The following is a 22,030-nucleotide window of genomic DNA, read 5'->3' as shown; positions in this document are numbered from 1 at the left end:
TTTTTCTCAACCACCTTGAGCCTGGGGTTTGGACTGAAACAGAAATGTATCCAGGCAAGATCTACAGATTCCCCTCTATAGAGGGGAAAGGCGCAAGAAAATAACAGTAATGATGAGACCATGGACCCCAAGAGGTAAGTAGGCAAGGTGAAGGGCAATAAAAAGGTGGTAGGGTCAATAGCCTGGAGGTCCTAAAGAGCTTAGAAAGTTAATGGATTCAGGATATTTAAGAGAGTCAGAAATATAAGCATGATGGTCAAAACATGGGCTTTAAAATAATGAAAATACCAGCTGGAACATTAGATGGATGAAAAAAAATTTTTAATTAAATATGTGAAGGTTTCTTAGAATTAATAAGTGAATTTAAAAGACTACTGGATACAAGATCAATATACTTAAATGTATTTCTACAAACTAGCAAGAAACAACTGGAAAAACGAAACTTAAAAAACTATACCATTTTTAACTGCATGAAAAATATTAAATACCTGGGAATAAACCTATCAAAGTTGTGCAAGACCTCAACACTGAAAACTATAAAACTTATCTCAAGAGGAAATTCCCTGGTGGTCCAGTGGTTAGGAGTTTGTGGTCTTCCTGTCTAGGACCTAATTTCAATCCCTGGTCGGGGAACTAAGGTCTCACAAGCTGCATGGCCAAGAACGGAAAAGAAGACTTATCTAAAGAAAAATTAAACACAACCTCAGTAAATGGACAGATGTTCCATGCTCATGAATTGGAAGACTCAATATTGTTATCAGTTTTTTCCAAATTGGTCTATAGGTTCAGTGCAATTCAATTAAAATTCCATATGTATAGTATGTGTGTGTGTGTGTGATTGTGTATAAATTGATAAAGTGAGAGCAAAATTTATATGCTAATTAAAGGGCCTAGAATATCCAAGAACTCTTGAAAAAAAGTTGGAAGACTTTCATCAACTTCCAAAAAGTTGGAAGATTTTGAGATTTATAAAGCTATAATAATTAATACATGGAGACTTTGGAGCAACAATAGACAAATATGATCACTGAAACAGAATAAAGAGTCTAGAAATGGACTCTTAAATAGGAAATGGATGGAGGGAGGTTGTGTTTTGTGGATTTATGGGAATGAACCACAAGGACCTAGTTCCAATTAGGATGAGGAATCTCTTTTTTTAACACCTTTCTTTACAAATAAAATGGGCTTCCCTGAGAGCGCAGTTGCTAAAGAATCTGCCTGCAATGCAGGAGACCCCGGTTCAATTCCTGAGTCGGGAAGATCTGCTGGAGAAGGGATAGGCTACCCACTCCAGTATTCTTGGGGTTCCCTTGTGGCTCAGCTGGTACAGAATTCACCTGCAATGCCAGAGACCTGGATTCGATCCCTGGATTGGGAAGATCCCCTGGAGAAGGGAAAGGCTACCCACTCCAGTATTCTGGCCTGGAGAATTCCATGGACTGTATAGTCCATGGGGTCGCAAAGTGTTGGACACGACTGAGCAACTTTCACTTTCTTTCTTTACAAATAAAACAGACCAACTTGAACCATCATAAATTGTCTGCCAATGGCACGTGTGAGCAAACTGCAGCCAGCCAACCATAAGGCAGGAATGTTGCAGGGGCATCCAAGCAACAGGTGGAAGTTGGGTTCGACAACCTGGGTCTCTTCCTTTGTGGCTCCTGTGTCTGGGTCCCTTTAAGGAATAGCAGGGAGTGGAACTGCATAGCACCTGGGTGTTAACAGAAAAGACCAAACCCATCCACTGGAAAACTAGCTCAGGAATCTGGCCCTGGTAGAAATAAACGGGAAGGGACTGATACAGGACAAGAGTCTGGGTCCTTAAGAAAGTGACCATTTGGTGGGAAAAGAAAAATGATACTAAGTGGGGAAATGAGGACTAGATTCCACTCTGCTTCTGTTTCGCTTGGCTGTGTGAACTTGTGTGACTCCACCACCCTCTCTGAGCCTGGGGGCTACCCTGGGTGGTTCCCTGCCCTCTTCAGTATAGATATCCTTTGAGGCTGCATGGTGAAGGTACCGGGATGAGTGACTGCCGTGACTCCAGTGGGAGACAGAGGGACTTCAGGCCTCTTCCCTTGTCTCTGATGAACCACCCTAAGGGCAGGCAGTCCTGTGCCCTCCTTGCTTCTCTGACCTAGATCACTCCAGCATATCCCATACTCCCTCCAAGCTATCCAGGCCATATTGGATCAGCTTGGAGCGGGGACCTAGTGTACCTACCCCAGGTCATTTTCAACAGGATCTCTGTCAGACAGAAGGTAATTTCCTGGATGGGTGAGCAATCAGAGCTCACTCAAGGCTGGGCCACTTTAGGGTTTGGGCCTCACCCTGGAAAACGAACAATGTTTTAGGCCATAGCAATCGTTCCCTTCCTTGATTGCCCTGGAGCTGTGAGCCCCACCCTGCCATGCACAGCTTCCCTGGAGAAAAAGAGGGAGGCCCTGGATCTCATTCAAAACACCCAGTCCTAACCCTGCCCTGGCTCCCCACCAATTCTCTCATTGCTGCTTCTTTCTTCTTCCCTCTCCTGCCTCCCTTCTTAGGGTTGCTAATAAATTTTAGCAAGTAAGGAAATTCACACACATGGAATTGGCAAATAATGAGGATCAACTGTATGTTTAGCTAGGGGATCCTAGAGGAACCTCTGACTCAGCCTGTTAGATAAAGTCTGGGAAAATTCTCAAAGAGAGGGGACTTTGGCTGTGACCTGGAATACAGAGAAGTCTAGACAGAGGGGATGTGCCCACGTCATGCGGTTTGATATAGAGCTGTTTCTTTCCTGTTTCTAGGTATTCTGTCACTCTCATGAATGTGATCTTCTCTTTCATTATATCTTCCAACTCAACACTGGTCAACAGAACTTTCTGCCATGCTGGGTATGTTCTATAATTATATGAATACAGTAGCCGCTAAGCACATGTGGCTACTGAGAACTTAAAATGTGACCAGTTGGACTGAGAAACTGAATTTTGTTTTTATTCCATTTTTTTTTCTTTTAAATTCAAATAGCTACACACGGTAGTGGTCATCATGTCAAAGGATGCAGTTTTAACTGTTTCAGTTTGTATATGTAAAGGGTATTGATTTTCGTATATTAATTTTATAACACATTTCCTTGCTGACTTTTTTTGTTTAGGTTTTCAGTTGATTCACTTGGGTTCTCCTGGAATACAAAACTACCATCAACAAATAAAGATAACTTGACCTACTCCTTTCCAATTTTTATTTCTTTTTTTATCGAATTGCATCAGCTCATATCTCCAATGAAACGTTAGATAGTAATAGTGGTGATCGTGTGTTTCCTTTTCCTGATTTAGTGGAATTTCTGAGTAATATTATTAATATAAAGTAACATTATTTCTTTTTATATGAAAATGATACAAACAGGTGACAAATTATTTGTTTTGTCCCCAAGTTTGCTCCATCTCCAGCGTTCCCTCTATTACCCAGCAGAAGTGCCATCTGCTTCCTAAGTTAGAAATCTAGGCATTGCCTTCATTTCTCTCTCCCTTCCCTCGCTCACCATTCCTCTGCCAACTTCCCAGGCCAATCAGCTGCCGAATCTGCCTTTCATTTCCACTGCCACCAGCACCACTACACCACTATTTCTTCTATCTCCAGTGGCACTCTGGCGCTCTTCATTACCCAGGAGCATCACAAGAGCAGCCTCTTCATGAGTCATCTTGTTCCACTTTCACTGCCTTCCACAAAGCAGATGATGCTTCTGACTAAACTCCTGATCTATCACATGGTTCCCCCACTGAAAAGACTCATCAGTGGCTTCTGTCTGCTCTTAGAATCAAGACCAAAACACTTAACATGGCTCACAAAGCCTGGTGCCACCTGCGTCTGCCTTCGCTTTTTAAAAAATGTAAATCAATTTTCTGATTAAACCTCTTCAATGACTTTTGGCTGCTCTTAAAAATAAAATTGAAACTCTGTGGGCTGCAGGGCCCCGCATGCCTCTCCAAACCCAGCTCACACCACCTATCCTCTCCTTCACGACCTTCTGGCGGTACTGTTCTCTTCCAGTCTTTCACATACGCCAGGCTCTTTCCTACCCCAGGGTTTTTATGTTAGCTGTCTCCTCTACCTGCAAAGCTTTCCCCCAAGCTCTTCAAATGTCTGGCTAATTCTCCTCCTTTGTGATTCGATTCAAACATCACTCCCTCAGAACATTCTTTCCTGAACACCTGTTTAAAATAAACTTAAAATAAAATAGAGACTTCCCTATCAGTCCAGTGGTTAAGATTTCTCCTTCTAATCCAGGGGGTGCAGGTTCGATCTCTGGTCTGGGAGTTAAGGTCCCACATGCCTTGTGGCCAAAAAAACCAAAACATAAAACAGAAGCAATATTGTAATAAATTCAATAAAGACTTTAAAAATGGTCCACTTCAAAAATCTTAAAATAAAATGACCTCTGTATCAGTGCCCTCTATTAGCACAACCTGCTTATTTCTTTCATGGCACTTACTGCCATCCGAAGTTATTTTATTTGCACGTTCATTTGTTTTGTCATTGGCCCCACCAAGAATGTAAGCTCTGTTTTGTTCACCACTCTATCCTTAGGGCCTAGTCGATGTATTACACATAGTAGGCTCATTATAAATACTTGCTGTGTAAATGGATAGCCAGGGTCCTAGAATCACTGTGGACAGTGACTACAGGCATGAAATTATAAGATGCTTGCTGTTTGGAAGGGCTTCCCTGGTGGTTCAGAGGCTAAAGCGTCTCCCTGCAATGTGGGAAACCTAGGTTCGATCCCTGGGTCAGGAAGATCCCCTGGAAAAGGAAATGGCAACCCACTCCAGTATTCTTGCCTGGAGAATCCCATGGACAGAGAAGCCTGGTAGGCTACAGTCCACAGGGTCGCAAAGAGTCGGACACGACTGAGAGAGAAGAAAAGCCGTGACAAACCTAGACAGTGTATTAAAAAGCAGAGACATCACTTTGCCAACAAAGGTCCATATAGTCAAAGCTATGGTTTTTCCAGTAGTCATGTATGCATGTGAGAGTTGGACCATAATGAAAGCTGAGCACCACAGAAAGGATGCTTTCAAACTGTGGTGCTAGAGAAGACTCTTGACAGCCCCTTGGACAGCAAGGAGATCAAACCAATCAATCCTAAAGGACATCAGCCCTGAATATTCACTGGAAGGGCTGATGCGGAAACTGAAGCTCTAATATTTTGGTCACCTGATACAAAGAGCCGACTCATTGGAATAGACCCTGATGCTGGGAAAGACTGAGGGCAGAAGGGGGCAATGGCGGATGAGAGGGTTTGATGACATCACTGACTCAATGGACATGAGTTTGAGCAAACTCTGGGAGATAGTGAAGGACAGGGAGGCCTGATGTGCTGCAGTCCATGGGGTCGCAAAGAGCTGGACACGACTTAGCGACTAAAGAACAGAGTCCTAGAGCCAGTCAGTGATAGCTCTGGAAATCCTTCTTTGCTATGTTGAGGTATTTCCCCTTTCTTCCAGCAGGTGGAGCCAAAGCCACACCTGGTCCTTTGCAGGGGTCTGTGGTTGGCCTGGCTGATAGTGAAGAGGGAGGGAGAGGCAGGGTTTACTGTGATGCTGGATCCAAGTGTGAAAGAAGTCAAGGTGGGAGCTGTCCAGAAGAGACGTGGAGCAGCCAGTGATCCAAGCCGTCTCTGAGTTCCCAGATTGCTTTCCCACTTCCCCCACCTATCCCGCCTCCTAAATCATGCCCTCAAAAGTCAGAAGGGGTTTTTGAGGAGAGCAATTTTCTGTGAACATGAAACTGGAGAGGCAAGGGTTTTCAATTCCAAATCCTCATTGTATAGTTGGGGGAAACTGAGACCAGGGAAGTCGGTGAGTGGGAGTTGGGTGTAGCTGACAAAGCCCTCGCTCATTGATTCATTACAGTCTTAGCTCATTAATTTGGCTCCACACAGCCCACCCCTTCCCTCCTTGCCTGGTGCCATGATGAGGGCATTGATTCCCAGAGTTGCCCTAAAGATGCAGGAGGCAGGATCAGCTTATGAGAGGCACGCTGGAGCCAAGACATGCTGGAGTACCAGAGGTCAGAGGTATGTTCCAGGGCCAGGCAGGTGGCCTGCATATAACCTAGAGCTGGGAAGTTGGCAGGGGTCTTGGATTTCCTCCTGAAGATGTGTTAGTCGCTCGGTCGTGTCCAACTCTTTGCAATCCCACGGACTGTAGTTGGCCAGCCTCCTCCGTCCCTGGAATTCTTCAGGCAAGAATACTGGAGTGGGTTGCCAGTCCCCTTTCCAGGGGATCTTCCCAACCTAGGAATGGAACCTGGGTCTCCGCACTGCAGATAGATTCTTTATCATCTGAACCACCAAGCAAGTGTCAAGTTCTAAATGACTTAACCCTCTTTTTAAAAATTTGCATTTTAAAAAGATGCTAGAGATAAGGGTTCCTGAAAAGATCAGGTAGAACATTTCCACCTGATAATGGGGACTCAAGAAGTTTCTAACCTGGAGAGCTACTTGGTTATCTTAAATAGCTTGCAGAAGGAATTAGATATGGTTTGAGGAGATCAAATCGAGGCCAGTGAAGACACAGGTACAATCATCCAGGTGATAGAAGATAAAACCTGGGAAGCTACTGCAGGGAGGGGGAAGAAGCAAACTTGGGTAGTTTAGGGAATTTCTATTTTAAAGATGGGATTTGGTGCTTATTGATTAGAGTGGAGGGAGAGGGAGGTGTTAGTGAAGTGAAGTAGCTCAGTCGTGTGCAACTCTTTGCAACCGGAGTCCTTGAATGCTCCAGCTGTAGAGACTGGACCAGAGCAGCCTCTGACCCTGAGAGCAGCTCCAAAGGCAGCAGTGGGACCTGGCTTGGTGGTGGCAGAACTATTGGTTCACGTAACAGCCTAAAGCAGTGGTTCAAGAACACAGGCCCTAGAGTGAGATGACTTCCCTGACGGCTCAGATGGTAAAGCGTCTGCCTGCAATGCAGGAGACCCGGGTTCGATCCCTGGGTCAGGAAGATCCTCTGGAGAAGGCAATGGCAACCCACTCCAGTATTCTTGCCTAGAAAATCCCATGGACGGAGGAGCCTGGTAGGCTAGTTCATGGGATTGCAAACAGTCGGATACGACTGAGCAACTTCACATCACATCTATAGTGAGATAGCCTGGGTTCAAGTATCAGATTCTTCACTTGCTAATTTTTCTGCACCTCAGTTTCCTGATCTATAATATGAGAAAGTTACGAGGACTAATGAAATTTATATTTATTAGGCGTGTGCAACAGTGCCTGTAAAAGTGGTTATATAGAGCTTCATCCAGTAAATGGAGTTCCAATTAAAAAAAAAAAAATGGAGCCCCAAACCCGAAGTAGAAACCAAGCTTAAACAGTTTAACCATGTCTCTTCTCTGGGCCTTATTTATCCATCTACGTAAAATAAAGGGCTAAATGAAAAAAGAAAACAAAATTTTTAAAAATGAATAACAATAAAATAAAGGGCTAGACTCTCAGCCTCTAATCCTGCAAGTGCTGTTTTCTTGATTTTTTTTTTTTTTTTTTTGGCAGGAGGAGCTTGGCCTGAGTGTGTTACACACAATGACTTGCTAAGACAAGCTCCTACCAACTTGCGAGGGCCAATTATTAAAATTTCAGGAAATTTTCAGGATAGAACAACCGCTGGTAACTTGAAATTGGCTACAGTGGGAATATTTACACTCTGGAAATAGGCAAATGCTACAAACTAGGCCTATCCCACTACCCTCCTCCCCGACACCAATGGTGAGATCCTTCCCCTCAACCAACACATAGACTTGCCTTCCAATACTGTCATCAGTGATAGAGAATCACAGGTCTCTCGGGCCCCCAGGGTCCTAATCACAGAATCTGCCCCTGCACAGCCAGCCCTGCATGCTTAGGCATGCACAGGGCGGGAAGCAGAGTGCACAGGGTGGGAAGCGGGGCACACAGGCCTGAGCAGAGCAAGCTGACTGTTCTCAGACTCAGGGTACAGTGGGTAGTGGTTAAGATACTGGAGTCTCACACACCTGGGATGTTATTCCAGTTAGATCTCTATTGGCTGTGTGAGTTTAGCCAAGTTTCTCTCAATAGTGGGGCTCAGTTTCCTCATCTGTAAAATGGGGACAGGGGATTTCCCTGGTGGTCCAGTAGTTAAGACTGTGCTCCCACTGCAGAGGGCATGGATTCTAACCCTGGTTGGGGAACTAAGATCCCACATGCCACATAGCCAAAACATTTAAAAATACTAATAAAATAAAATGAGGACAGTCCTGACCCAGCACAATGATTTCCAGGATTAAGTGAGAACACCATCAAGGTGAGAGGAACACTTCCACACCTGGGCCTGGTACAGACAGGTATTTAGTAAATGTTAGCCAATGCTGTTGTTACGCCTCCACAACATTCTGGCTCCCTCTCACTCTCTGCATCCTGGAACAGAAAGGCTCAGTGAGTTGCTGAGAACAAAGGCAGAAACAGGCAGCTCAGTTTTCCAGCTTTTATGAAAATTAATAACATTAATAGCTCACAGACATATACATACATACACACTGCTATTTACATGGTCATTAAGTTATTAATTAGTCTCTGTATACAACGTTTCTACATTAGTGTTCCAGGCTAGGCCCAATCAGTCCTTGGCATATTCACAGTAGCAGTCCCTGGTTTTGGCCCCCAGGGTGGTCACAGGGAGGCCGGCAGCTGATGCCTGCCCCATGATAGGCACAGGAGGTGTCCTGGGTCGCTTACTATGAAGTCTTTAGCTCCCTTCCTGGCATCTGGAGACCAGCTATTCAGGGAGCAGGCAAGCAGGCCTCGATTCCTCGTGTGGCCTGGTGACCCAGGCCCTGTATATAGCGGCTTCGGGCCATCCAGTAGGCACTAGAGGATGCTGGCCAGTTCTGTAGAGTCTGTGTCAGAGCAGCCTGAGCTGCTGGCCTCTTCCCTGCAAGAACCAGAGGAGACTGGTTGGAGGAAGCATCCTTACCTGCTTGTTCCCCGAGGGATCTTGGCTCTGCAGGCTTAGCTGACTGCCAGGTTAGTCTAAATCACAGGACAGTGTTCACTCCCACTCTCAGCCCAGAAACTACTGCTAGGTTTGTTCACTGTTCCTGCTGCCCTCAAGGCACCCCAAACTCTGGTACTACATCCTGGCCTGGGCAGGTTGATGAGCTGGCATAACTCACTCCACCCAGCTCTCTGGTCTTCACACAGAGGTCCTGCATGCCAGGAGAGCTGTGAAGAGTGTGGGCTCTGGAGTTAGAATACAGGGGCTCAAACCCCAGGTCTGCCCCTTATCACCCTTAGTTTCTTCATCTGCTGAGTGAGAATCACAGGAATCTCTGATGCCCAAGGCTATTAAGATGACTACAGGAGATCATGGGTACACTCTCTAAAATGTAAACCCCCTTAGGTGACAGGGACTTTTGTTTGTATCATTCACTAGACCAAGGCCTGACACACAGGCTTCCCATATACGTACTTGTTGAATGAATGAACGTAAAACCACTCAGCATAAGCAGACAGCAAAGGGCTCAAGAAACATTGACTAGGAGACTTCCCCAGTGGTCCAGTGGTTAAGAATCCACCCTCCAATGCAAGGGAATGTGGTCTTTAACTCCCTTCCTGGCATCTGGAGACTCATCAGTTCGATCCCTAGTTGAGGAACTAAGATCCCACATGCTGAGGGGCAACTAAGCCCGCACACTGCAGCTAGAAAGGCCACATGCCATGACTAGAGCCGCCTGCATGCTGCAGCCAAGATTCTGGGTGCTGCAACAGAGACTCGATGCAGCCAAATAAAAAAATAGTAAAAAAAAAAAAAAGATACATCAACTGCCATTGTGATGCATTGGCAGAAGGGAAGGGCAGAGGAGAAGCGGTGGAGGGGAAGATGTGTGGGAGGCAGATCCGAGCTTGGCTTCTCCAGGAGACGCTTTTCAAGGGCTTAGACTGCATGCTGCCCTTTTGTCTGCCAACCATCCCTTGCCCACTCACCTCAGAGCCTGCAGGGCCTTCTTGTTCTGCCGCCGCTTCTCCTCGTCAATGGGGTACAGCTTGAAGAGCAGCAGGCCCATGAGGATGAGGACTATGGGAGCCACGGTCACCAGCATCTTCAGCGTGAACTTGACACGTGCCGGCTGGGAGCAGCCACGAGTCTGGTACCCAGTGAAGCTGTGAGGCCCAGTGGTTAGGGGAGTGGTGAGGAGGGGGCACCTGGGGCCTGCCCCTGCCCAGCATTACCCAGACCCCCACCCCACTCACTCCAGACTGAGGGTGGAGATGCCCAGAGAGACTCCAGAGGCAAACTTGGTGAAGAAGACGTAGAAGGAGAAGAAGATGGGCTCGGTCCCGTGGATGTGGGGCTGCTTCAAGTGGAAGTCATCAATGACGTCGGGCAGCATGGACCTGCACACAGTGGGGGCAGCCGTGAGCTCCCTCCCACCGAGCAACCCCAGGCCTCCACTAGTCCATGTGGTCCGGGTCAATAAGAGCGCTCCTCTGGGAGTTGGCGGTTCTATAGTACACACACACAGTTCAGTGACGACATGGCAACTTCATGTGAATCAAAAAAGAAGGCCTCTTCCTCTGAGATGAAGTAGCCACACATGTAGCTGCTCAGCTGGGCAAGTCAAGTACAGGGTTTGAACCCCCATTTCCCATACTGACTAGGTGTGCTCAAGCAGTTCACAATCTGTACAGTTGTACTGGGAGGACCTGCCCCACTCCCAACCTGGACCTGCAGAAAGACAAGTCCCCACAGATTCTCCCTCAGGAGTTTCTGAACTGGGGAGCTGGGAGGCTGGGGAACATACCAAGGTGGGCATATACATATATATATATACACTTACCACGGTAGTAAGAAGGCAGCTGCAACACTGATGCCGGCTGCCACAGCCACCACATATGTGACAATCAGGTTACTCTCCATGAGGGCCACCAAGATGAGAAATGGCACTGCTGACTAGGAGAGTGGGTGTAGGAAGATGAGTCAGCTGGGAGGCTCCCAGCAGTAATTCCCAGGCCAGCCCAGGCCCTACCCCTTCAGTTCCACTCACCGAGATTCCAATGTATACAGCTGTCTTTTTGCCAAACCGGGTCAGGAACCACTGCCAGATGGGGATGGTGACTGTGGCTGAGAACTATGGAGGGGCAAAGGGGTGAAGGAAGTGGGTTAGAGCCCTGGAATCCCTCTTGCCCTTCCTAGGACTCCAAAGGTGCTGCTAGCCCTGACCAGGAGCAGCCAGATGCCATCACCTGGATTGCTCCACGGCAGCTGATGGCTCTTCAAGCAGCTGGGACAAAGTCCTGATCTTATCTGCTGCCCTCTGAGCGCAGAACTCTGAGTTCTGGCCTCCACGTCTTTGCTTTCACTATGCTTTCTACCTGAACATCTAACCCCAATCCTTTCTTTTTCCCCCAGTGTCACTGAGATATAATTGACAAGAACATTGTACTAGTTACTAGTTCAAGGTGTACAATATAAAGATATTTTAAAAATATTTATTTGGCTGTACCAGGTCTGAGATGCAGCATGTGGGATCTTTTTTTTTCCCCCACAGTTGCAGCATGCAAACTCTTAGTTACAGGATCTTCAGTGGCAGCATGTGGGAGCTAGTTCCCTGGCCAGGGATTGAACCCAGGCCCTCTGCATTGGGAATGTGGAGTCTTAGCCACTGGACCACCAGGGAAATCCCAATAAAGATTTGATATATGTACCCAAACTCTTTCTTTCATAGTCCTACCTAAGCCATTGTAGGTCAGATCCAAACGTTCTGAGTAGCCTCCCTCATCGCTCATGATCTTGGGCCAGTCTGGGAAACATCCTCTGGCTATCCAAAGAACCATCTCACAGCCTAAGTCCCTTCAGCCACCCTCGGGGCCCCACACGCACCATGATTGCCAGGAGCAGATTCTGGAATTCGTTCCGAAAGCCCAAGGTATAGGTACAAAACAAGGCAAAGTTCCCCTCCACCAGCTGGGGGCCAGAACGGCGTAGCAGGAAAAAAGACAAAGAAACAGGTGATGATGGAGCTGAGCGTCGAAGACTCTGCGTGCTCAGGGGACCTCTGCTCACCCCACCCCCATTCCACCTGTCCCTCAGGCCCTGTCCCATTCTAAGGCCTATGCCATTCCCTACTGCACTCCCCCATCAGGCTGAGCATATCAGAGCCCCACTCACCATGAAAGCCAAGGAGGTGAAGAGGAAGCCGGCGATGAGCTTGATGTACGGCCCATGGCTCATGACCAGCCGGAGGCCCCGAAAGAAGGGCATCTGCTTGGTCTGCTGAGTCTCGTAGGATTCTGGGGGCCAGAGGGGACAGTGAGCAGGAGGAGAGGCCCCGCCCAGAGTCTGAGGCCCAGGCAGAAGGACAAAAACTGCCCCACAGTGGGGCCTGCACCCCTCCCTGGGACCCCTCACCTCTCTGTTCCCGCACGCCCAGGGTCAGGATGACCGCACAGATGACATAGATGGAGGCGATGACTCCTGCCGCCAGCAGGTACGCATTTTGCTGTTAAAGCAGGTAAAGATCACATAGGGACACAGTCAGTCTCATTTCATCCCAGCGCCCAGCAGCTCTACTCAATGACCCTGGATCAGTCCCTCCTCTGGGGGCCTCTCTGTCTCTACCTGTGAAATGGGAAAGTTATCCTGGGCCTACTGCTGCTTCCCAAGGCTGGAACAAGCCCAGATGAACAAAACTCTAAGGAGGCCAGGATGTGGAGTCTGAAAGCCCACAGTTCAAATCTTCCAAAAGCTAGTTTCTGCAACTCACTAGCTATATTACATTGGACAAATTATTTAGCCTCTCAGTGCATCAGTTGCCTTATCTGCAAAGTGGGCATATTAAAACTGTATGTAACAAATGCCCAACAAATTACCAACACTAGCCATTATTACTATTCTGAGGATAACTGCAAACCACCCCATCAATCCTCATCTTCCCCCATCCCTGCCCTGCCAAGGACTCACTGTTTCTTTGATTGAAGTGGAGCTCTGTGTGCGATTGACTGTAGAAGCATTGCCATCCGGGATACAAGGCGAATCTGCTTGGCCCACGATCTGCCCCTGGATTGCTGTGCCCAGCACTGTACCTAATACCTCCACGGTCATCCCTGAGCAGAAAAAAAGAAGTCCTTTGGAAGGGCCGCAAGGCTTGTGGGCCCCCAGGGAGGATGGTCAGATGGATAGAAGACCCAGAAGCTCTAGCCCCAAGAGATGAAAACAGCTCCAGATGGAATGGTTATAGGGTGGTAGGATAGATGGCATCTTGGCTTAAACTTGTGGCCTTGCTGTGTGACCTCTGCCTGGTCCTTGTACCTCTCTGGTCTCAAGAGAACAATCAGTTATTTTTTAGTATGGTTTCACACCTTCTCCCAAGAGCAGAGAGCTGAGCCCATAAGGGAAGAAACATGGGAGGAGAGTCAAGGAGTGGCGGACCCTGGGTCCCTGGTGGGTGGGATCAGTGGGCTGGGGAAACTTACGATAGGCAGTGGCAGAATCGCGCTCACTCTGCTCCGTGCTGATGAACATGGTGAGAGCTGAGTAGGGAACGTGGAAACACTGGCATGGAAGAGAGGCCCTCGGCCAGTCAGACGATGGACAGACAGATGTGGCTTTGGGCACCAACCCCGGAGGCCCCAGGGACTTCCTTCCCGCTGCCCACACTCACCGTGACCAGCGTTTCAAAGAGGCAGTAGAAAAGCAAGTACCACAGGGTCTGGCCCTGGTGGAAGTCGGGCACGAACCAGATGAGGAAGTAGGCGATGATGGCCAGGGGTGTGGAGAAGGTGATCCTGAGGGAGGGGAGAGTCTGAGTGGGGGCTGGATGCCAAAACCCCAGGATTCGGGCCTGGCCTGGACTCTTCAGCAGCCCCACAAGATGCCCGGTGGGAAGGAAATTCCTCCCTCTGGATCCACCCACCCCAGGGTCTCTGGAAGGTACTGATGGCCAACCCTGGAAGGGCAGACTGAGACAGGGTTCTGGCCTACAGTCCTGAGCATGGAGGAGCAGGTCAGACCCTCCCGAGTCTTGACTGCCTCTCCCCAGGGGTTAAGGCTCTAGAGACAGGGGCTTTCTATGGGCTGGGGGATGAGAATGGAGGCTGAGACTTTGGGGAGAAGGAGCAGCCCCAATGCTGGGGTTCTCACCATTGTGTGTACACACAGGGTGAAGGGAGGCCAACTCCAGGGGAAGATTTCCTTCTGGGGCAGCCACAAGGGAGGACTGGGCCCCGCGGAATAACTATAAGTGGGGTCGGGGGTGGCAAAGGTCTGCCTCCCCACATGTGAATCCCATGGTCCAGAAAGATCCCACATGCCACAGAGCAACAGAACCCATGGCCCACTACTGAGCCTGTGCTCCGCAACAAGAGAAGCAAGCCCACCACCGTGAGAAGCCCAGGAACTGCAGCTAGAGAAAGGTCCCTGTTCACTGCAGCTGGAGAATGCCTATGTGCAGCACCCAAGACCCAGTGCTGTCAAACATAAAATAAATAAAATCTTAAAAAAAAAAAAGAAAGGCAGCTGAGAACCAAGACCCGTGGTTAGAAGAAGGGACCGCAATTCAGGGACCCAGTTCTGGCTCTACTACTAACGATTAATACCTTGGTCTTGGGCAAGTTATTTAACTTCTCTGAGACTCATTTTCTCATCTGTAAAATGAGAGTAGTAAGAACACCTACCTCACCTTCAACATTGACTCAAGAAATATTCAAGTGCTAACGCTGAGCTGAGCGCTATTCTAATAATGTATCAGGAAACAAAACAGACAAGTCACTGCCCTCATGACACTCCACGCTCGTTGGCAAACAAAAAAATAAACAAAAGATAGGTACTATTCAGCCTTAAAAAGGGATGAAATTCTGAGACATGCTACAATATAAACCCAGAAGTAACACAGAAAGACAAATCTGGTATGAGTCAGATTCCCAGACAGAAGACAGTTGGTTGCCAGGGGCTAGAGGGGAAGAAGGAATGAAGAGCTAATGTTTAACGGGTACAGAGTTTCAGTTTGGAAAAAGTTCTGGAGATGGTCGTGCAACAGTGTGACCATACTTAATGCCACTGGATTGTACACTCGAAAATGGCTAAAATGGTCAATTTACAAATTTTTAAATAGTGTATTTTACCCACACATACACAAAAGCTACATAACGTATTAGATGGTAATTAAGTGCTGTGGAAAATAGAAAGCAGGCTGAAGGGGATTAAGAGTATAGGGATACAATCCATAGCCAAGTGGCCAAAGTTGCCCTCATAGAGAAGGTGACCTCTGTGCCAAGATGAGAGGGAGTTGGCCTTGCAGAGCTTGCGAGGCAAGGGTGCTCAGGCCGGAAATGTGCCCCAGCAGGTCTGGGGAGTAGCAAGGAGGTCAGGGGGCCGGAGTATGGAAAATGGAATTAGGAGATGAGCTTGGAGAGGAAATGGGATACCAGGGCTCTACAGGCCATTGTAAGGACTTGGTCTCTGCGTCACTGGGTTGAAGTAGTTAATATTAAAATGTAGAACAGAGCTTGGGACACAGTGCGTGCTGTGATTATCACGCCAGGAAAGCCCAGCAGGAGACTTCAGGAGCTGCAAAGCCCTGGGCTGGGACTCCGACCTCAGGTCCAGCCCTGCCGCATTTCCCACGTGGCCCTGCCGACACCCTGCCCCTCACTGGACGGCCTTGGGAACTCCAGGAAAGTGTTTGCCAAAGTCTTCCTGGTATGAAAAGGAAGACGTAAATGACTGAAGGTAGGGGCTGATCTGAGGCCTAGGAGGAGAGGGGCGTCCCAGGGCTCAGGAACCCCTGGAAGGCCCAGCCTCTTCTTACACTGGAAGGAGAAGGGCTCCCAGGTCCTAACAGGTATGGACGGAGAGTTGGGTCACGTGTATTCATGGCAGCCTTTGGGATGCACTCAGACGGGGGTGGGGGACCACTCAGAGAGATACTGCCAGGAGGTCCCACCCAGACAGCTGAGGACACGTCCAGAGACATGCATCAAATCAGAAACCAGCCCGAAGGGCCCTCAGCTACTTCACCAAGCCGGCTGCCACACCTGCCCAGGCAGGCAAGGTGGCCTCAGATCCTACCTCCCACAGGGAGGGCTTCCTCCCCTCCCCCTGCCTCGCCCCACCCCACCCCTCCACTCCCCTCCCCAATCCTCCCAGAACAAGGGCTCCTCTGGCAGCCCTCGCCAAAATACTCCCATCGGCCGCGCTGAGGAAGCTGAGGAACCAAATGTGACTGAAAGTAACCCGGGTTACTGCTGCCTCGGGCTGGCCCGAGCGGCTGCCTGCCATTGGCTGTGCCTCATGAGGAGATGTGGCAGCAGGGCCCCGCCCCCCACCGGCTGCCAGGGAGGCGGGTACAAGGGGCTGCGGGTACAGGCGGGTACAGGGCCCCTGGGGCCGGCTCCCTGGGAGCCCCAGCATCCTGCGCAGGTAAGGCAGGCTCTCCTGTCCCCTGGCCCCGAAGCCTGGATCAAAGGCCTCAACCTGGGCCTTCGCCAGGGGCTGGCGGGATTTCGGAGGGAGGGGGGCCTCGTGGGAAAGGAAGCTGTGGTGGGGGGGCAGGGACTGTGGGAAGAGCTTTGAAGGCCTTGAAGGCCGGAGACCAGGTATTCGCGCCCCTGGGGCAGGAAGGCGCCCACTTGAGCCTGGATGGGCCAGAGATGAAAGGGGTATGTCCTCCTCCCCCTCAACCACCAAGCAGGATGTCCTGGAGGGAACCAGAGCTCCGGCCTGTTCGCCTGTCCCTTGTGCCCGCCTTTGCTGTCTGATCTGTGGCACCACCTCCCCCAACCCTGCCCCACAGTCTGAAGCTGAGGAGTGTAGGCTTTGTATCAAAGGAAAAGGTTGTTCTCAGGGTCCAAGAAGCCAGAGGTTATGCACTCCCATTCTCGGTTTTATCATCCACCCGTACCCCACCTCCAGGAGCCACTCTGCAGGGGTGCCCAGTTATATATTACTTAATATGTGTCAGGCACTGTTCTAAGTACATATTATGCTCAGTGGGTGTATTAGTCACTCAGCCATGTCCGACTCTTTGCAAACCTATGGATGGTAGCTCACCAGGTTCCTCTGTCCATGGAATTCCCCAGGCAAGAATACTGGAGTGGGTTGCCATTCCCTTCTCCAGAGGCTCTTCCCAACCCAAGGATCGAACCCATATCTCCCTCACTGCAGGCAGATTCTTTACTGTCTGAGCCACCAGAGAAGCCAAGAACATCATATATTACAAAATTTAATTTTCACCACAACCCAGTGAGGAAGACATAATTATTATCTCCACTGTGCAAATGAAGGAACTTGAGGCTGAGGTGTTAAATGTCTTGCCCAAGGTGGTATAGCTATAAGTGGTCAAGTTGGTATTAAAACTGAGGCAGGCTGGCTCCAGAGTGTAACCTTTCAACCACTATAGGAAGTGATGGAGTGGAAGAGGTTAGAATTCCAGTTTCATGGAAGGGAAAGGACCTTGGGGAGGAATGGGGCCTGAGACAGGGGAATCTGCTCAGTCTAACAGCTAGACCAGCCTGAACTGGCAAGAGTTCCAGTGCCCATGACTGGGCCAGCTAAGGCCCTGAGGCTTTTGCCATCATCCCTTCTTCTCATCTCTCAGTCTATGACAAACCAGAGGCCTCGCCTTCTACCACCCTGAAGGAGCATCTTGTACTCACCAGGGCATGAGGCGGCCCAGACGGGTCCAGGGAGATTTGCTAATGCAGAAGCCCACCAGGGGGTCTGTGATGGCATCCCAAGCTCGGCCCACAAACAGGATGATGGAAGCAGAGAAAGGATCCACCTGGGATGAGTAACAGGAAAAAGATGACTCCCTCTTCCTTCATCTGATGGGCAACCTCAACCCTCACTGATGGGCAAAAGCAGGGCTCCCTCCTCACTTCAGCCAGGCCATTAGGACCCTGTACTGCTCCTACCCAGGCCTCAAGCATCATCACTTGCCTTATTAATAATGACAACAACAGTTCCCCATTAGCAGTGGTACTGTGTGTCTCCTGAGAAACTTTGCCAGATCCGCCCCCTTCTGTCCTCCCCTCCACTGCCCTTGAAAACTCATCAATTAGAATGAATCCAGATTGCATTTCTTTGTCTCCCTCTCACAAGCCCCTAACCACCTGATGCCAGAACAAGCATCTGAGGGACTTCCCTAGTGGTCTAGTGGCTAACACTTTATGCTCACAATGCAGGGGGCCCAGGTTTGATTCCTGGAGGGAGAATAAGATCCCACATGCTGCAACTAAGTGTAACTAAGACCCAGTGCAGCCAAATAAAAGCAGAGATAGCACTTGCTGGGTCACCACAGTGGCTCTCAGTTTTCCCATCAGTATAATGGTGTTATGATCCCTGTCTTACAGGGTCAAGCTCTATCTTGGATGTGGGAAAAGGATTAAATAGAAAAAATGTCAAGAAAGTAGGCTATCACTACCCAGTAAAGTTATACCTCTGCCTCCAGAACTTCTCGGCTTACAGACAATTTTTCTGGACTCTTCTTCATTCATCAAGGCTCTGCTATAACTATCACTATTACTATCACTCCAAGAAGATGGAGAGGACTTTCCTCATCTGACTTTTCTAACTTTTTACGTTTTGACAGGGGGTTAGTCATATCTGCACCCAACTTAGGACCCAGGGCATGGGAGTTGCTTGAAAACTAGCCACTTAAAGGGAGTCATTTGTCCTTTCTGGGGCTCAGGATTCGCCATCTGTAAGTAAACACCACTAAGATGCCTGGTTTGCAAAGTCAGAAGTTACATGCAAAAGGCAGCCAGTGTGTGCACCCTGAAAGCCTTGGCAATCTGGCCTCCTACTCTCGCACCAGACAAGGTGAATTCTCAGGATGCCAGGCTGCTGGCCGAGGAGCCCTGTGACACCCTAAGTACCCTGTGAGGCCCCCTCTGTCCACTTGCATGCCTCTGCTCCTTAGGTGAAGGTGGGATGCACCTCGTCCACAGGCCTGACAACATCCACCAACCCCTGAGCTAAGCCAGCTGACTGCCGTCCAGCTGGGGACATGGTGTGCCAGTCTCTTCTAAGAACGTCACAGCGGGCTTTATTCTCTCACACCATTGCCTACCCCTCCAGGCTCTGTTGCTCTTGCCAGGCAAGGAGGAGTTGCCTGACCTTGCCAGCTAAGTAAGACTCCTGGGGTTGAGAGACTCCCCTTCTGGATACTCTCCAAAGCCTTATTTCTAATCCACTGTGACCCTGAGAGGCAGAAGTGTAGGGGTGCCTAGCCCCATTTCCCAGTTGAGGAAAAAAACCCTAGCCTAGAGTCCGTTGTCTCTCCCACCTTGGGATGATGGAGGAACCCTAGGGAGTTCGGCTCACTCACCTGAGCTACATCCAACAGGTAGATCTGCAGGAAGAACCCCAGGGCACATCCCGTCACCTGGTATGGGGCTCCCCCAACTGCATAGCAAAGTTTGTTGCAAATGGACAACTGTTTTTTCTTCTTTGGTTCCTTCTGGGAATAAGAGGAAAGAATGAAGAGACCCACGAGACTGGCCCACATTCTAGAACTTTCCAGAGCCAGGACCATCCCTCTAACCAACTCTGCCAGGAAGGATAAGTTTGCCTTGCCCTGTTACCACCCAGGGAGAGCTCACTTCTCACAAGAAAAGAGAGGTCTTCTGTTTTTAAAAATCTGGAAAAGGCGAATTCATACTGAAGAAGTAGCCCCTAAGCCACCTCAACCCAACGCCAGAGCCTTAATCAGTGCACCATCCCTTAATGACTCCCCCCAAGGCCTCAGTCATGTTTCTTTCCAAGTTGAAGGGGGAGTATGCTCCAGCAGTGAACCTGTCCCCACCTGGCACCAACTGCCACAACCTGAAAATCCTCTTGCTGCCAAAAGCTGCATAAGCCCAGGCCCGGCTCCCGCCATGGTTCAGAGGGTAGAACCCACCTGCCTACTGGGTGAGAGCTCTAGAGATCTTTAAGGACCCAGCCCAGTTGGCTGTAGGCACAGCTGTTCCTTCCATCTGTCCCAGAGCCTCCCTGGCCCCTGGAGGCAGCCAGAACTTCAGGCAAACCCAGGAGATGTCCTACCCTCCCTCTCCCTGTCCCCCTCCCCCAGTGCCCAGGGGATCTTGTTGTGAGGACTGGGGAATAGTAGGGTAGGAAGGCCTCTAGGTGCTGGGTTGGGCCCTCTCTGGGTGGGGCACTAGGGAGGTTAAGGTTGCCCAGGGAAAGTAGATTACTCATACATTGCAGCAGCATTAATTGCTTACCCAGGCTCCTTCCAAAGATCGGTTAATAAAATTAAAATGAAAAGGCAGTCTCCTCCCAGGCAGATATATTGCCTGGGATCCCTCTCTGGGGCCGCCTGATGTCACTGGGTCCTTCATTTCGTCCAGAGAGCTGGGAATGGGGCCGAAAGTCAAGACAGGCAAAGCGCAAAGTGTACGCGCGGGCTGATACCTACACTCACACAGAGCCTACCGGATGCGGCTCCTTTAAGAGCAGAGCTCTTGTTTTATGAATGAACTTGATCCGCCCTCGCCGAAGAGTTGAGAAGCTAGCGTAGGATGTGGGGGTGGGGCGTAGGCAGATGAGAGTCGGGGGACCAAGGTGGGTTTCCCAGATTTCTGGGGTCTCCCTGCCGTTTGGGGCAGCAAACTTTAGCGGCTGATCACAGAGGAACGGAAACCTGCTAGGCAGAGCCGGGTACCACGTGGAGCTGCCTGTAAGGCTGCTCTCCAGAAATGCCCAGAGCTGGGGTGGGCAAAAGGGGGGCCTGGCGCCTACAAACCTTTTCCATCACTCCCCGCCTCCAGGGCACCCCCAGAGCTCTCTCCAACCTCAGAGTTCTTCTGTCCCCGGCTTAGCCCAGTGTGTCCCAGAACCAGGCTTATCCCGCGACGCCCCCATCTCATCCTGGCCCCCCATCCCAGACCCTCCACCTAGGGTTGCGGGGACCTCACCTTCACCTGGACCGGGCGTTCACCGGCTTGGAGGATGCCGGTGGGCAGAAGTCCCGCGGCGGAGCCGCTCTCGGCGCCCTCTCCTTTGGCCATGACCCGCGGGCCACGCCGCCCGGGGACCGGGAGGCCGGGATGCTCCTCTGCTCCGCGGGCCTCCGCTCCGCCCGGGCTCGCGTTGTAGTTGTAGCCGCCGCCGCCACTTCGGTCGCCGTACAGAAGTTAAGCCGGCAGGCGGCTGGGCGAAGCACTCACTCCCCTGCACGCCCCCCGCGCCTCTTAAAGGTTCGTCCAGCCCTCTCTGATCTGGCCAATCCCGGAGCTTTGCTACCCCGCCTCCAGCCAATCCTGGAGCCCGCCGGTCCTCCCGCCTGCCCAAACCACCCGGCCAGCTAGCTGGTGCCATCCAGCCACGTTCTCTAGTCCGGAACCCGTATCCGGCTGCGCTTGCTCCGCGGAACCTCGGGGGAAGGCCTGGAGACCCACCTGACACGCACGAGGAAACTGAAGCCCAAGGCTAAAAGTGACCTGCCCACGGACCCCCAGAGTGAGTTCTCCCAGAGCGAGATCTACACCTCATGACTTCGGACCCGCAGGTCCAGGAAAAGTAGGGGCTCCAAAGCCCACTGCCCCCCTTTAACGTCTGGAGTCAAGTCGAGTCTCCTTCTGCTCTAAACCTGGAGTATGTAGCGCTGGCACTTTCCTAACCGACGTCCCTCTCTTTCCCCAAGATGGACTATTTCTTCTTATGGACAGTGGCATCTTTGGGGTCCTCATGATAGGGGAGAAAGACAAGCTGAGGTAACCAGGCAACAGAGGCAACGCGTCGCCTCGGGCAGAAACCCCCACTTTGTGGAAAGGAGTGGAGACCACAGCCATTAGCACACAATGATAGTAACAGCAGCGTTTTATGGAGAACTTCCTCCAGGCTTGACATGACCTCCTTCAGCCCTTTAACCACCCTGTGAGGGTGGTACTATTATTATCTCCGTTTTGCAACTAAGGGGAGGAAAACTCAGAGAAGTGAAATAGCTGTGATGTGGCAGAGCCAGGGCTAGGTTTTGCCCCATTTCAAAGCCTTCCCTCTTCGTAGCAACGCGCTATCCCTCTCAGCAAAAA

At 50.1% G+C, this 22,030-nt stretch overlaps 1 protein-coding gene across 2 annotated transcripts; it reads right to left on the bottom strand.

Annotated features, from left to right (window-relative positions):
- Nucleotides 8,470–21,177, bottom strand: MFSD2A (major facilitator superfamily domain containing 2A). 2 transcript variants are annotated; one of them, XM_005678650.3, is made up of 14 exons: nucleotides 20,915–21,177; nucleotides 19,324–19,455; nucleotides 17,651–17,775; nucleotides 13,660–13,783; nucleotides 13,472–13,550; nucleotides 12,960–13,102; nucleotides 12,408–12,498; nucleotides 12,168–12,289; nucleotides 11,880–11,963; nucleotides 11,044–11,127; nucleotides 10,837–10,949; nucleotides 10,250–10,393; nucleotides 9,983–10,159; nucleotides 8,470–8,930 (listed from the first exon to the last, which is right to left on the bottom strand). In XM_005678650.3, exons 1-14 carry the CDS (start codon nucleotides 21,005–21,007, stop codon nucleotides 8,867–8,869), a joined length of 1,575 nt encoding a protein of 524 aa, XP_005678707.1. In that variant the 5' UTR covers nucleotides 21,008–21,177; the 3' UTR covers nucleotides 8,470–8,866. The 2 variants fall into 2 exon arrangements, with proteins under 2 accessions (XP_005678707.1, XP_005678708.1); XM_005678651.3 differs by having other exon boundaries at nucleotides 19,324–19,452.

The sequence above is a fragment of the Capra hircus genome, chromosome 3 (assembly GCF_001704415.2).
Source record: "Capra hircus breed San Clemente chromosome 3, ASM170441v1, whole genome shotgun sequence".
Lineage (NCBI taxonomy): Eukaryota > Metazoa > Chordata > Mammalia > Artiodactyla > Bovidae > Capra > Capra hircus.
Note: the sequence above shows the minus strand (reverse complement) of the source record. Positions and strands in the feature narration are given on the sequence as shown.

What these genes read in the sequence shown, in the direction of transcription:
- MFSD2A (XM_005678650.3), bottom strand. Translation starts at nt 21,007, where the DNA reads ATGGCCAAAGGAGAGGGCGCCGAGAGCGGCTCCGCCGCGGGACTTCTG. An exon ending in CTGGGCCGCCTCATGCCCTG is followed by an intron (nt 13,784 to 17,650) that starts GTGAGTACAAGA and finishes CCCCTCCCTCAG; the next exon opens with GATCACCTTCTCCACACCCC. An exon ending in AAGGCCCTGCAGGCTCTGAG is followed by an intron (nt 8,931 to 9,982) that starts GTGAGTGGGCAA and finishes TGGTTCTTGCAG; the next exon opens with GGAAGAGGCCAGCAGCTCAG.